Raw genomic sequence first — 15,435 nt, forward strand, 5'->3', positions numbered from 1 at the left:
GGAGTATTGTCAATGATATACAGGAATTTTTCCAGCAGGGATAAGGAGGTGATTATTCCATTGTATAAGGCAATGGTCAGGCCACACCTAGAGTACTGTATACAGGTCTGGAGGCCTCATTTCAAGAAGGATGTAGAGCTGCTGGAACGAGTACAGAGAAGGGCAACAAGATTAGTGAATGGAACAAAGGGGTGCTCTTACGAAGAAAGGCTTAAGTTTTGCAAATTACAGTGTCTGGAGACTAGGCACCAGCGAGGTGATCTGATAGAGGTGTATAAAGCCTTGAATGGTTTAAGCATGCTCAATGCTGATGGGATTCTTCCTCTAGCTCAGAAAAATCACCTGAGAGGGCATAAATTCAAATTGAGGAAAGACAGATGTAGGATAGACGTGCGGAAATTTGCCTTAAGCCAGCGGGTGGTTGGTTGGTGGAACAGACTTCCATCCCTTCTGGTGGAGGTTGGTAGCCTAAATAAGTTTAAGGCTCAGCTGGACAGGTATTTTGAACAAACAGAGGGGTGAAGTGGAAGTGGGTTTTTTTTTTTTTGGCTGATGCTGCAGAAGCTTGCTTTCTTGCATCAAATGCCTCTACTAATGCTAAACTCCTAGCTTTCTGAATATACTGTGGAGGGATTTTTTTTTCACATATATCATTTTTATTTTGGTGGAGGAACAGAGTAAGCCTGTGCATCTCACATGATACAGCCAATTTGTTAAGCACTGGGTTGGTATTTTTTTCCACCAGCTCGTGTGTAGTGTTTCCAGTAATCAGGAACATGATGTCATCTACATATGCAGTCGTGTAGACAGTCTTAAATTGGATAATCAGGCAGTTATCCTCAACCGTGTTCCAGAAAAGTGGGACCAGCACAGAGCCTTGGAAACACTGTATAGTAATGGAGTTTCTCCATCTTCTGAAATTGTTTACAGTAGTTGTTGTGTTGCTGTAGCAACTCCTGATTGTGTCACAGACTTGTTTGGAACAGTTATTGACTCAGAAGCATATGAGAATGCTTTGCCACCAGAGAAAATGCACCTATTCATTTCCTGAAAATTAATAAAAACTCCAAGAATGTATATGCTTGGTGGTGCTTTGTGCTAATGTGACCACCTAGCAGAGTACATCCTCAGTGCCTTGCCTTTCTTGAAGCCAAATTGGTAGTGCGATTTTTCTTCCCATTGTTTTCCGTAGTTATAAAAATTGCAGTTATTCTTTTCTGTGCCATTATGCAGCAGAATATGGAGTGTATTTGAGCAGTTTTGAGCCTGGATTGCTCACCTTTTTCTTTGTCCTTTATAAATTTTTTTTTCAGAAGGGTTTGTATCCAGGTTGTTGGAAAAATCCATTTGGAAAAAATACACGGGGAAATACCATATTTCCCCATGTATAAGATGCACCTTTTTTCGAAAAAATTGGGGTCTAAAAACTGGGTGCGTCTTATACAGTGGTTGTAGATTTTTTTTTTTTTTTTTTACTTGCAATTCACTCTTGTTGTCTTTGCGCTCATTGTTTCGCACTTGTTACCGGTATATTAGGTTACGTTTTGCCACGCTCTACCCAGAAATGTCTCAGAAAAGATTTTCGTACAGTGCTGAATTCAAGTTAAAAGTGATCAGTTTGCAAAAGTAAATGGAAATCGTGCTGCTGAACGTAAGTTTGGTCCTCCTCCGCCTGAGAAAACAATCCGAGACTGGCTACAGGAAGAAGGCCATTAGAGGCAAGTCAGCAAAATGGCCTGATTTAGAAAGGGAATTGAAGATATGGATTGAGGAGCAAAGGGCAGTTGGAATTCCTGTGTCCACAAAGATGGTTCAGCCTGAGGCAAGAAGAATTGCTGATGAAAAAGAAGTTACTGATTTCAAAGGAGGATACAATTGGTGCTTCAGGTTCATGAAATGGAATGGACTAAGCATGCGTACATGCACCAGACTTGCCCAAAAGATGCCTGAAAGCTATGAGCAGAAGGTCCTTGAATTTCATCAGTTTGAGTTGGGACAGATTGCAAATATGGACAAAGTCCCCCTTCAATTTGATGTCCGAAGTAACAGAACTGTTGAAAAGAAGGGGGTGAAAACTCTAACTGTGAAGACAAGTGGACATGAAAAGAGCCATTATACAGTTGTTCTAGCTTGTTGTGCCGACGGAACCAAGCTGCCTCCTATGCTGATTTTCAAACGCAAAACAATGCCAAAAGAAGACATTCCTCGAGGAGTGATTGTCCGTGTTCATGACAAGGATTGGATGGATCAAGATGGGATGAAGATCTGGTTTGAGAAAGTTTGGAGCAGGAGACCAGGTGGGCTCTTATGCAAACCTGCCCTATTGGTGCTTGATCAGTTCAGGGCACACATAGCAAATATACAAAGAAGATTGCTGCAGAGCAATAAACAAAATTTGCCATCATATCTTGACATCCCAGCTCCAACCACTTGATGTCACCATTAACAAACCTTTCAAAGCTGCCATGAGAGACAAATGGAACTAATGGATGAAGTCTTCTGGGGACAATTTGACACCAGCAGGAAGAGTGAAGAAACCAACTATAAGGGAAGTTTGTACCTGGGTTAAAAGATCCTGGGATAATATCAAGATTGAGATTGTTGTCAAGTCATTTAAGAAGTGTGGCATTCCAAATGCCATAGATGGAACTGAGGATGAGGCAGTATATGAAGACAGTGATTTGTCATCAGACACAGATGAGGACAAGCTATTGGATGGGAGTTTTAACAGTGATGAGTTGTATGAATAAAACTTGAGTTCAATAACTTTATGTAATACATTTTATTTCAAATTTCGGGCCCCAAAATTAAGGTGCGTCTTATACATGGGGAAATACGGTATTTAAAAAAAAAAAGTAGGATCATCTGTGGTTTTGGACTATCTGCCTCTTGACTGTTGCACCTTCATTGAGGTCCATTTCATGCCCTTGTTGATAGTTAACTCTGTTACTTTGTCATCTACCTCACTTGGGTTAATTTCTGGTTCATTTGCTCTTGCAACATACTTTTGATAGTATTGCTGAATATTTCTTATGTTCCTGTCTATTATTAGCATCATCCTAAGCAATAATTTCCCTCAGAATTATATCCATGAAAGTTTCCCAGGTGATTGTTTCAGTATTTGCTCTCTTGTTGGATGTTACTGTATATTTCCCCTGGTAATTTTTTTCTTTTTTCTTTTTTTATTTGTGAGTTTGCAGACCCTCTAAGCTTTTTGCTTTTAAGCTTCTATTAGCTTGTGTATTGTTTTTCTGATTTCAAAGTTTGTTTGTTTGAGTGATTCAAGTTTTTGTGGGCCAGCATTCTCTCCTTCCTTTGTAATTCACTCTATAATAATAAAAGATTGGTCTGCCTCCTTAAAATCCACTCATGCGCACCTTCTCAATGATAAACCCTGTTACGTCACTTAGGTGGCAATGAACGTGTAGAGTGGCTCTCTTCAAGAAGCCTGGTCAGCGTGAAGAGGAAAAGACAAAACCTTCCAGCACATGACAGCATGATGAAACAAATGGCCCTCAGTCCCCAGTGGCTTTCACTTCCCCTCTTAGGGCAGTGATAGAATCACAGTGGAAACAGAGGGTGCTAAGAATCTCTGGGAACGATCAGGCTGCCATGCACAGAAACTGAACTTGGCCTGTTACAACGTAAGATTGCTCATTGGTGAAGATAGGATATTAGAGCTGAAAAAGGAATTAGAAAATGTGAATTGGAATATCATCGGTTTGGCTGAAACAAGAAGAAATGAATCTTTGATAAGATCAAGTAGAAATCTGCTGTACACCAATGGAAACAGTGAAAGGAGCGAAGGTGGAGTTGACTTTCTGGTCCATAACGATATAAAAAGCAACATTTTGGAATTAAAAAGTACATCACCGAGGGTGTTGAGACTACTACTCAGGATTTGTAAAAGGTACAAGATAAAGGTTATAATGATTTATGCACCAACATCGAGCTTTGATGATGAAGAGGTTGAAGAAATGTACACTGAAATTGAGAATCTTCTAGATGTGAGTATATTGGGGACTTCAATGTTAAGGTTGGAAAGAGACAAAACAACGCAGAAGGGGGAACTATAGGAAATTTTGGAATTGGTGAAAGAAATGAAAGAGGTAAAAGACTTGTGGAATTTGCAGAATCTCGAAGAATGTCAGTAATGAACACTTTTTTTCAAGAAAAGGGTGAAAAAAAGTGGACGTGGAAGAGCCCAAATGGATTAACAACTAATGAAATCAACATCATCCTCACTAACACAAGATATGTTATTATCCTGGACAAGGTAAATGTTGGAAGTGATCACAGAATGGTAAAATGCACACTTGATATAGATATAAGAAAAGAAAGGGAAAAACTGACTCGAGTAAATAATACGAAGTTCTTGCTTCAATGGTTCACTACACAAAGAAGTGCTGGATTTTCGATACAGTCCAATCTTCAAGGCCCAAGCGGAAAAATTTGCTAAACATTTTGGACACTTCAATTTGTATATAACTATCATTGGCTGGGTTGATTTAAAACCAATAAAAGCATATTAATACAAATAAATGTAGGTATATACTAATATTATTTTTTTTCCTCTCTGATATTTTTTTTTTTTGTTTTTTGAATCTATCTTTTTATCAAGTTATTGAGAATTTTAAAAAAATAAGAGTTAGATTTAACTCATCACGGATATAATGAGTAATGGTTATAACGAGGAAATTTTGTCGGTCTTTTGGTGCTCGTTATAAACAAGTTCGACTGTATTTAGTTTTGTTTGGTTTTCTTAATTTTCCGTTTTGATCTTCTTGCATTGGCAGAAATGTACAAAACAAATGTACATTGTGAGTCCCAATGGATCATCACGGTAGTGGTCACCCTGGTGAAGTTTATTTTACATTGTTTTTTGTTTTCTTCCCAGCAGTGATATTCTACTCATTAACTTTCATTCCAGGCCTTACATAACTATTGCTTATTATTATCAGCAGCATTTATTCACATTATAGTGAAATTTGCATGAGATTCATATTGGAACTATATACACTGAGTGATCACTGAGGACCACCCTTATGAAAACTAAATGCGACCCGTTGACCATGTGAGGTACGAGAGTGTGGAGTTAGTCGACCAACATAGCATAGATAAGATGTCAGTGGTTCAGAAGGTAGTAAAATTCTGAGCGTGAAGGATTTATCGAACTTTGATGAAGGATCGGTTGTGGGTGCTCGACGAGCTGTTGTTACCTTGATTTCCCAAAACAGCTGAACTGGCGGGGTGTTTGAGAATCACCATAGTTAATGTATACCAGGACTAGCATCAAAATGGTCAAACAACGACCCGATGGCAAAACAGCAAAGGTCAGTGAAAGATTGATGAAAGAGATGAGCTTCAGGTCTGACAACTCATACAGGCAAACAGGTGCAGCACTGTTGAAGAATTTACTACCCAATACAACATGGGTCAACTCAGAACAATATCTGGTATGACCATGCATCGCATGCTTACATGTATGGGCTATACCAGCAACGATCCCTATGGCATCCTCTCCTAACCAAAGTTCATTGGCCTAAAAGACTCAGCTTGTGCAAAGAGCATGCAAGTTGGATGTTAGAAGACTGGAAGAAAGTGTGCTGGTCGGATGAGTCACGTTATTTACTCCACACTGTGGATGATCATGTATGGATTTGGCATAAACAACATGAGGCTCTTGATCCGTCATGCATGGTATCAAAAGTGCTGGCCGGTGGAGGCGGTTGTATGGTGTAGGGCATGTTTCATTGACAGGAACTTGGACCCCTGGTGCATGTGGAACAACGTATCAGTGGTTTCCGCTATCATCAACTGCTTGCTGACTGTGTACACCCCTCTATGTTACACCCTTTCCTGAATGGCGATGGTGTCTTCCAAGATGACAATGCGCCGAGCCATCAGGCACTTGTTGTAGGAATAATTTGAGGAACACAGTTCTGACTTCCAGCATATCGATTGGCCTCCGAACTCCCCTGATTTCAATCCCATAGAGCACTTGTGGGACACTATGGAAAGGTATATCAGGCATCTGGGTATGCCAATCACCTCTATACCTGCATTGCTGACTGTATTACACACAGCTTGGTTGACCATACTTCACGAATGCTTCCGACATCTTGTTGAATCAGTGTCACGTTGGATAGCTGCTCATAATTCAGTGATCACTCAGTGTGTGTGTGTGTATGTGTGTGTAGATTAGATAAGTGCATGAGTAGGGGTGCTGACCAGTCAGGTGTAGGTACAATGGAAAAAATTTAAAAAAGTGCCTGAAAAATAAAAGCAGAATTCATAAAATTAAATGTTACAGTTAAAAACTCTTTATCCATATGGACTCAGTAATAAGTTTAATCACAAAATCATCACAAATAATATTACATTTGCATATAAGACAAATTTCAAGTCATCAAAGGCTTTAGTAAACCCAGACCTTATAGGAAACACAAACTTAATAGTAACAATATTTCTACACATAAATACAAGCTAGTTGACTTTCAACAGACCATCACTGAATAGGACAACAGTCAGTTTAATGTACAGCAGATTCATGATCTACTATTTTGTACTAAACATAGCATCCTAACAGCTCTTTACAGGTTCATCTTCACCTTTAATTTCACATATAAACACTTCCTTCACCTTATAAAAGATATTTGTAAATTTAAATTAAAATCCAGCATCAATCAGAATAGCCAAGCTACCATCATATTTAAATATAATGCAAGCTTGGACAACATTATTAGCCACTTTAATAAATTGGCTGACCTACTTTTTACTGGCTGCTAGAATTTGAACATTATATCCAGATTCAGATATGCTAAACCATTTGGCCTGTAATTATAAACCTCCAGCCACTATCATGGATAAATTTGATCTTGAGCCTGCTTCCCATGGATGTATGTGCCATCTGGCTAATATCCAATCTTTTGTTGATACATACTTTGGTCATATTATAACTGGCAATTTAAATATTATACTCAACCAGGAACTGAGAAGGATCATGTCTTATGGTTTTAAATACAGATTATACTCTAAAAATCAGCTTTACACTTTAAAAAAAAACCAGATATATCAAAATTTACTCAACTTCTGTTTTAAGCTTTCTTAGCATCATAACATCCCCATTGAAGCCTTCCTTCCAATTATGGATAAATTCAGTGCTAGCTAACATACTCCATAACTATAAAACATCAATGCCACATATGCAACTATCTGCTAGATTAAAATTCCATTTTTCCAAAATAAAACAACAATTGGCAGATCTACACAAACATTTTGTCATCACTGCTGCAGATAAAGCCTCCTGCAGCTATGCCATTATCTGTAAAGTTTTTTTATTTCCAAACATTAAATGCAGAATTAAATTGCAGTGCCACCTACAAGTTTGTTACCAGTAATAATCACTAAGGAATTAATTGCTTTCAGCAAGAAATTAAAAATTAGCATTAATTAACTGTTACTTAAACCTATTATGGACATCCTACCAGACAGCAGAATAATTAATAATAATATACCTGTTATAAATGCACTTTCCTTGGTGATTTTAATGTTCACAACTCCAGCTGGCTTCCGTTTTCTAGTCACACCGACCCAGCAGATCGAGATGCTGACGCTTTTGCAATTACAAATGACCTAGCACAGATTGTTCATTTACCTACAAGAATACCGGACAATCCTAATCATACAGCGAATACGCTTGATCTTTTTCTCACAAACAACCCTTCTAAGTACACGGTCGAAGTGAGAGGTCCTTTAGGCATTTCAAATCACAACTTCTTGATTGTCTCTTCTCCAATGGAACCTTTATCCCATGGCTATTCCCAACCTCGTGTTGTTTGGCATTACAAGAATGCAAAATGGGATGACCTGTGACACTTCTTTTCCTTGGTCGGATTATTGTTTCAAAACTTCTGATGTCAACGTTTGCTCAGATCGTGTCAGTGAAATTATTCTTGCAGGAATGGAATCCTTTATCCCACACTCCACTTTAAAATCTCGTCCTTTATCTAAACCTTGGTTTTCCAATAAATGTGTTAAGGCTGTTCAAGAGAAGAATGTTGCATATCGTACAAGTTTGTATTGGCTTGTTTCTAATTCTTCAGTTTCATTTTCTGCCTTCACCAAAGCTCGCAACAATTGTAAAGCAGTTATTAATCAGTCCAAACTAGAGTCTGAACAGGCTAAGAGTAGAAAACTTGCTTCTTGTCCTAATGGTAGCCGAGCATTCTGGTCTCTTGCCAAAGCTATTAGCCACAACTTTTGCCCATCTCTGCTCCCACCTCTTTCCAAACCTGTTGGTTCTGTTATCACTTCAGCCAAGGATAAAGCTGACCTGCTAGCATCCCATTTTTCTTCCAGCTCATGTATTAATGATCTTGGTAAAACACCTCCCACTATTACCAACACGCTCCATTCAATGCCTCCTGTGGTCTTCCGTCAAAAGGATGTCAGAAGGATTTTGACGAATCTTGATGCTAAGAAAGCTCCAGGTCCTGATGGTATTTCTCCACTTGTTCTCAAAACCTGTGCTCCTGATTCTTTGCCGCCTTTTTTCACTTTCTTATTCCAAAGGTGTTTTTCCTTATGCTTGGGAATTTGCCCATATCCAGCCAGTTCCTAAAAAGGGTGACAAATCCCTCCCATCCAATTATCGTCCCATTGCAATTACTTCTATTCTTTCTAAAGTAATGGAAAAATCAATTAACCGCCAACTCTTAAACTACCTGGAAACCTTCCGTCTGATCAACAATCGCCAGTATGGATTCTGTCAGTGTCGATCCACTGGTGATATTCTGGCTTATGTTACCCATTTATGGACTAATTTCAATGGAAAGGTTCGGTGAAACACAAGTAGTTGCTCTTGACATCTCAAAGGCTTTTGATCATGTTTGCATAAAGGTCTTCTAAACAAGCTTCCATCTTATGGTTTGCCAACTGTTTTTAGAAATTGGTTATTCAGTTTTCTCTCTGATCGCTCACTGAGGGTGATGGTAGATGGCTCTCTGTCTTCTAACTTCTCCACTAATGCCGGTGTCCCCCAGGTTCAGTTCTTTCCCCCACTCTTTTCCTCTTGTATATTAATGACTTTCTTCCATTGACTGGAAATCCTATCCATAGTTTTGCCGATGATAGCACATTGCATTCCACTTTCTATTTTGAGAAACCTTGTCCTGCTCAATCAGCTTCAACTTCTCGAAAATCTGCTACCAATTCCTTAAATGCCGATCTTCAGGTAATTCTCCAGTGGGGCAAAGACAACTTAGTTGATTTCAACCCTTCTAAAACTCAGTCTTGTCTTATATCTCGCAAAAAGGATTCTTCTGCTCCTATGCTTATCTTTAGTGACACTCCGATTTCTAGGCAAAATGATATATCCCTTTTGGGGATTACCCTGACTTCTAATCTCTCTTGGCACAAGCACATTACAAATATTGCTTCCTCTGCATCTAAAAAACTTGATTTTCTCTTTCGTTCTCGGCGTTACTTTTCTTCCAAACAGCTGCTCACTCTGTATAAATCGCAAATCCGCCCTGCCATGGAATATTGTTCCCACATCTGGGGCAGTGCCCCGAAAACCTCTCTCAGGCTTCTTGATTCCATTCAGAAGAGGGCAGTTAGGTTAATTAATGATTCATCTCTAACAGAGTCTCTCCACTCGCTTTCTCATAGACGTACTGTTTCTGCTGCATGCCTCTTCTACAGATACTTCCATGGGCACTGTTCTTCTGAATTGGCTTCTATAATTCCCGCTCTCTCTTTCAAAACAGTCCGAACACGTGCCGCCACCAGCCAGCATCCATTTACTTCCAACTTCAAACCCACAGAACCAACTTTTCATCTTCCTCATTTATTCATTCAACTGCCGTTTTCTGGAACAACCTTCCTTCATACATATTTCCTGAAAATTACAATCTACAGAAGTTCAAATCCAATGTCAACAAATATCTTCTTTCGTCTTCTCAACCTCCAACCCAAGCATGGTACTAAGTACTATAGGTTCTAATACCTCTCGTGTGTGGGGTTCTCATAAAAAAAAAAAAAAAAACTTAAATAATGGCAATATCACTCGTGTTCAAATATTTGACTTTAATAGTCTGTTTACTAGTATAGATCTAACCAACTGAAAATAGTCTTGAATGAATTTTACAATAACTATAAACACATTATAAATTGTAATTCTGTGTATTGGAACAATCTAATCAATCCTTCAAACAGGCCTCTGAGGTTGGGTATGTTCATATTGTAGTTTTAAATGTTTTTCACCAATCTTATGTAGAATGCCACTGCACAATTGGATGCTATGGCCATCCAATTGTGCGGTGCATCAGAGAATTCCAGAGACATAGTGTTAGGGAGGCTAAACATGAGCAACATTTGAGGTTTGCCCATCGATGTAAGTCACACAATCTAATCAATCTCTGCATTTCCAATAATTACATATTTGATGGCAAAACTGTATACTTGCAAATCAAAGGTACCTCTGTGGGTAACCCTGCTAGCTGTGTCATAGCTAACCTATACTGGTCTGAGACTTCCCTACCCTCAGACATCAATATTTACAGATACAAAGATGACTTGTTAGTAATCAGCTACCCTGCATTTCTGTAGGACTTTGCTAGCATTTATCCTCCAGAACTTACTTTGGAGAGAACAAATAACAATGATTATTCAGCTAATTACTTAGACTTGGACATTAATATCAATAGCCCACATATTGCAATTAACGTATATAATAAAAGAGATGCTTTTAACTTTAATATAGTCAGTTTCACCCATTGGCACTCCAACATCTCAAAAAAAGTGCATTCAAATATAATACTCTCTCAATGCATCAGAATTGCCACCATATGTAATAACAATAATCTACTTTTAGATAATATCAAATTACTCCATAATAAACTAATTAGTAATAGTTTCCTTTCAGCTTTTGTTTATCATCATTTTAGGAAAGCACTGAATATCATGAAATATAAAAAGCTCATTGACAACCAATTGATATCAACAACAACATACAAGGGTGGTTCAATAAAGAATAGCTCTGTCCTAGCTGCAGAGGTGCTTGCCTGTTGATTCTTGGCACAGGTTTTAGTCTTTCTCTACATAGCCACCATGCAGGTTTACCTCTTTTTTCTCATCGATGGATGACACTACGGATACCGGTTTTGTAGAAGTGGTGAGGTTGGTCTTTGAACCATGACTCCATTGCAGAAATGAGTGTCTCGTTGTCAGGAAAGTGGGTCCCCCGAAGAAATGATTTGAGGGAAGGAAACAAGAAGAAGTCTGATGGTGTAAGATCAGGTGAGTAGGCTGGATGGGGCAGTATTTCATATCCACAAGTGGCTGCTTGTGTTGTTTCAATTTCAGAAGTGTGAACTGGGGCATTGTCTTGAAGCATTATCACACCTTTGGACAGCATGCCACGCCTACATGTTTTGATTTTTCTCCTGTAATTTTGTGAAGTTGGCATAATAGGCACCTGTAATTGTTCTACCTTTCGGCAGGTAATCAGTCATTATTATGCGTTTCTCATCCCAAAACACTGTCAGCAAGACCTTTCCTGCTGATGCTTGGACCCTTGCCTTCTTAAGGAGTGGGGAACCATGATGTTGCCATTCCATGGACTGCTTTTTACTTTAAGGGTCGAAATGGTGTATCCAACTTTAATCCTGAGTGATTAGATGCGAGAAAAAGACTTCCTCTTTTTTTTTTATACAGGGCTAACAACTCTTGTGATTTCTGTTGTTGATCAGCCTTCTGAAACCCGGTCAGTAATCGGGGAATCCATCTTGCACTCAATTTCGTAAATGGAGTTGGTCACGAAGGACTGTTTCAACAGAGCCCACACTAATCTTCACCTCCTGGGACAATTCACGCACAGATATCCGGCGATCTTCCATGATTAATGACTCCACTTTTCTTATCGTGCTGTCATCAATGGCTGAATGGGGGATGACCTGGAATGGGCTCAGATTCTACCAATGTCCGACCACACACCTAAACTGTCTATGCCAGTGCTTCACAATGCCATAGGATAGGGCTTCATCCTTATATACAACAGTCATCTCCTTGTGGATTTCTTTAGGAGATTTCCTCTTCAAGAACAGATTCTGGATTACAGCTCTGGCTTCAACTTTGTCCATGATGCTACTTCGTCACACATTCAGCTCTGTAAGAGAAAAACAATTAAGACACAGGGCTGAAATTTTACAACTTTAGTATAGAGATATGTATGATGCTACACACAAAATATCATGACTCTGCGATATGTGGAAGTAAGTGAGGATGATTCTTTATTGAACCACCCTCGTAATTGTTGGTTGATATCTTTTTTCATTACATTTATATTTACATAATATATTGTCAAATATCCCCCAGCCTCTTTTGTGTGTCACCACTTGGCTAAATACAGGGGTATAATATTTTGTTAGTTATATATCGTTTGTTGTTTTTTTTTTCTTTATTTTCATTTCTGACATTGTTTAGTCTCATATTTGTTAAAACTGTACCATTACTGACTTAAACACGAGGCATATGTCCAGGGACCTATTATTAGTATGGGTTATACAACCCCGGACTGCCCAGGCACTACTATATTCCCCTTTTTCCAATTACTTTTTGCTGTTCTTGGACACTACATTTTATATCTCGTGCGTGATTAGGTTGACTGAAAGCAATATTCGAGATGCTATTTTTCTTCTCCAACAAAGTTTAGAGTCTTTTTAATGCTGCTTTGTAAGTTATTGATTTCTCCCCTTTGCTGGTCTATTTGCCTCATTTGTTTAATTTCCGACTTCCCTGTCACACAGATAAGGTTTACTTTGACCTAGTTACACCTTCTTCCCCCCTACCCATACTCGGGGGGTTCTTTAACGATTATAAATTTGCTGGGAACTATCGGCTAACTTCTTTGGTCTCTGATATAACCTTGATGCGTTCACCTCCTTCAGCCCATTTCACCGTCTCCTGCCAGGCACAACAGTAAGTTGTCATATTCTGACTATATCCTTTCGTCTTCATATTACATTTTCTTTGTTAAAATTCACTTAGGGCTGTTTGCTATTCATTCAAATTTTCTTTAATTGGTATTAATTTTATCTTAATTTTGCAATTTACTTATTATATTTGATAATAAGTAAATTGCAAAATTATAAATTTATAAATCAAACAAATTATATTTGGTTTGTTTTTTATTCTTTTCTTTTTGGTCTCTGTCTGATCGGCTATGACATATACGTCTGCTCACTTTTTCTTGCGGTATTTCCTTTAGTTTTGGCTGCCAGCCCTTGATGACATAGTTAAAATCTTAAGATGTAGCATTAAGTACCATTTGTATATTTTTATTTAATTTTATGTTACTGCTTTTTTTTTTCAGGCACTTTTTAAATTTTTTCCATTGTAACTACACCTAACAGATTAGCACCTCTACTCTTGCACTTATCTAATCTATTTACATATATTTCATTATGGTTGCTGGGTATTTCTGCTATTACCAGCAGTGTTCTGGATCCATAAACTAGCACAATATATTATTTTTTTTGTTCTTTTTTAGCCATTGTGATTTTTCACTACAACTTATTATTATTATTATTATTATTAATTATATAATATATATTTCAGTGCCAGTAATTCTGTATTATATATAATCAGTAATGTACCATTACATTAATCAAATCATTAGCATTTTTTATATTCTTTCAACCTCTTTTTTCCTTTCTTGCACTACCAGTTTCTTTCCCTTCCCTTGTAGAATGAATATTTCAACTTATTACTTTTGTTAAATTTCCTTTCTGAATATACTTTCTCCAGCATCCTTCTTTAGTATCTCAATGCTTGGAGGTGTTATTACATATCCGGCCTTAATACGTTTCCACCTATACAGTTATCATTACTACTCAAAAATAAATACAATTTTTTTTTTTTTTTTTTTTTTTACAGTTATATTCTTATATTGTTAAAATAATGGAGGGCATTGCAAAGTACATAATTAACTTTTTTTTTTTTAATTGGATGATGAACTTTGTAATGTGCTTATTAGCATGACTGTTTTTTTTTTATATATATATAACTCCTACTGGATAACTAAAATTTAAAATGTATTGTGTCCTAAAAATATTAAACTTGTAGTTTTTCTTTGTATAAGCATCCAGTGGATATCATGGATTGTTACTGTTTTCTTCTTTATAAATAGGTACAAGCCCTTGCTCTTACTACAAAGCAGATTCCCTTGCTCAATTCCTTAAGACATCCAGTGCCACCATCTGTTAATAATTTAGTTAGTACAACTACTACATTGACTTTCAAAGCACCTGTTGCGACTGCTGTAGTTCTGTCCAATAATTCTTCCACAACAAATGCTTTGTTGACATCAAAGCCTCTTGATCACCACCAGAAGCTTCAGCCAGTTCTTGTTGTCCCATCCCCTGGTAGAGGTACAATGGATGGATCACATACAGGAGTTGTACTTAATCTTGTGCCACCCATAAGAGTTCCTCAGTATCCACCTCCTCCTGCCAACAGACTGCAGGGACATGTAGTAAGTCATCAACTTTTTATTAATCTGTGTATTAACTTTAGATTCCATAACAAAAATAGTTGATATAAATATGGGTAACCCCTGACTTACAACCCACACATTTGTGACAAATTTTTTTTCATTGTAAGACAGTCTCTAACCCCTCACACAGCTTACATTTATAGTAGCATACAATGAGACTCAACATGTCATCCTTCCCAAAACAAGAAATGGAAGTGCACAATGCTAACTACACTTGCTGTATGCTAGCTACACTGCAGCTGTATCTCAGACTATGTGCATTTTTGCCACTTTGCTTTACACTGTAATAGTTAGTTTTGTGCATGTTTAAACTATCGACCATGAAGACACAAGGAAACCATTACTTTGGAAATTAAATATCAAATTTTGAAGCTTTGTGATTCAGGCATGAAAGTTTACAAACTGAGTAATGAATATGAGTTGTTTTCATTCGACTGTGGGTACAATTTTGAAAGGCAAGGCTGAATATATAAAGTAAGTGAAAAGTGCAAGGCCAATATAAACAGCAATGATTAGAAAACATTAAGGGCTCATTTCCAAGATGTAAAAACTTCTCATTTTGTGGATTAGATCAAGTGCCTCCATCTCCCTCTCGGTCAAGTATTGATTTTGACTAAACCAAGCATCTCTTCGCCCTTGTATAGAACAGTTGGTAGGATCACTGTCCTCTCCACTCTTGTTCGAAAAGACCAGAGTTCAAGTCCCACTGATGGCAGGAGGAAGTTTCATGGGTTATTTTTACAACATGGCTGAGTTAGTTAGTCTCAGGCAAAGGTAGCATGTTTTTTTTCTCCTGGAAACTGAATTTTTTGTCCAGCAAACCGAAAATTGACTTCAGAACATGCAGTTTACAAACTGTATACACGGAGCAATAAGAC

General features: G+C 37.8%; 1 protein-coding gene across 2 annotated transcripts in view; it reads left to right on the plus strand.

Annotated features, from left to right (window-relative positions):
* Positions 1-15,435, plus strand: part of LOC150077455 (PHD finger protein 21A-like) — a 177,478-nt gene that overhangs the window by 78,574 nt on the left and 83,469 nt on the right. For both annotated transcript variants that reach the window (XM_090386114.1, XM_090386115.1), the window contains one exon: positions 14,192-14,536. In XM_090386114.1, the coding sequence (XP_090242240.1) occupies positions 14,192-14,536 (345 nt within the window). The remainder of the gene's footprint in view (positions 1-14,191; positions 14,537-15,435) is intronic.

This window comes from Mastigoproctus giganteus, chromosome 12 (genome assembly GCF_048544385.1).
Source record: "Mastigoproctus giganteus isolate SK-2022 chromosome 12, ASM4854438v1, whole genome shotgun sequence".
Taxonomy (NCBI): Eukaryota; Metazoa; Arthropoda; class Arachnida; order Uropygi; family Thelyphonidae; genus Mastigoproctus; species Mastigoproctus giganteus.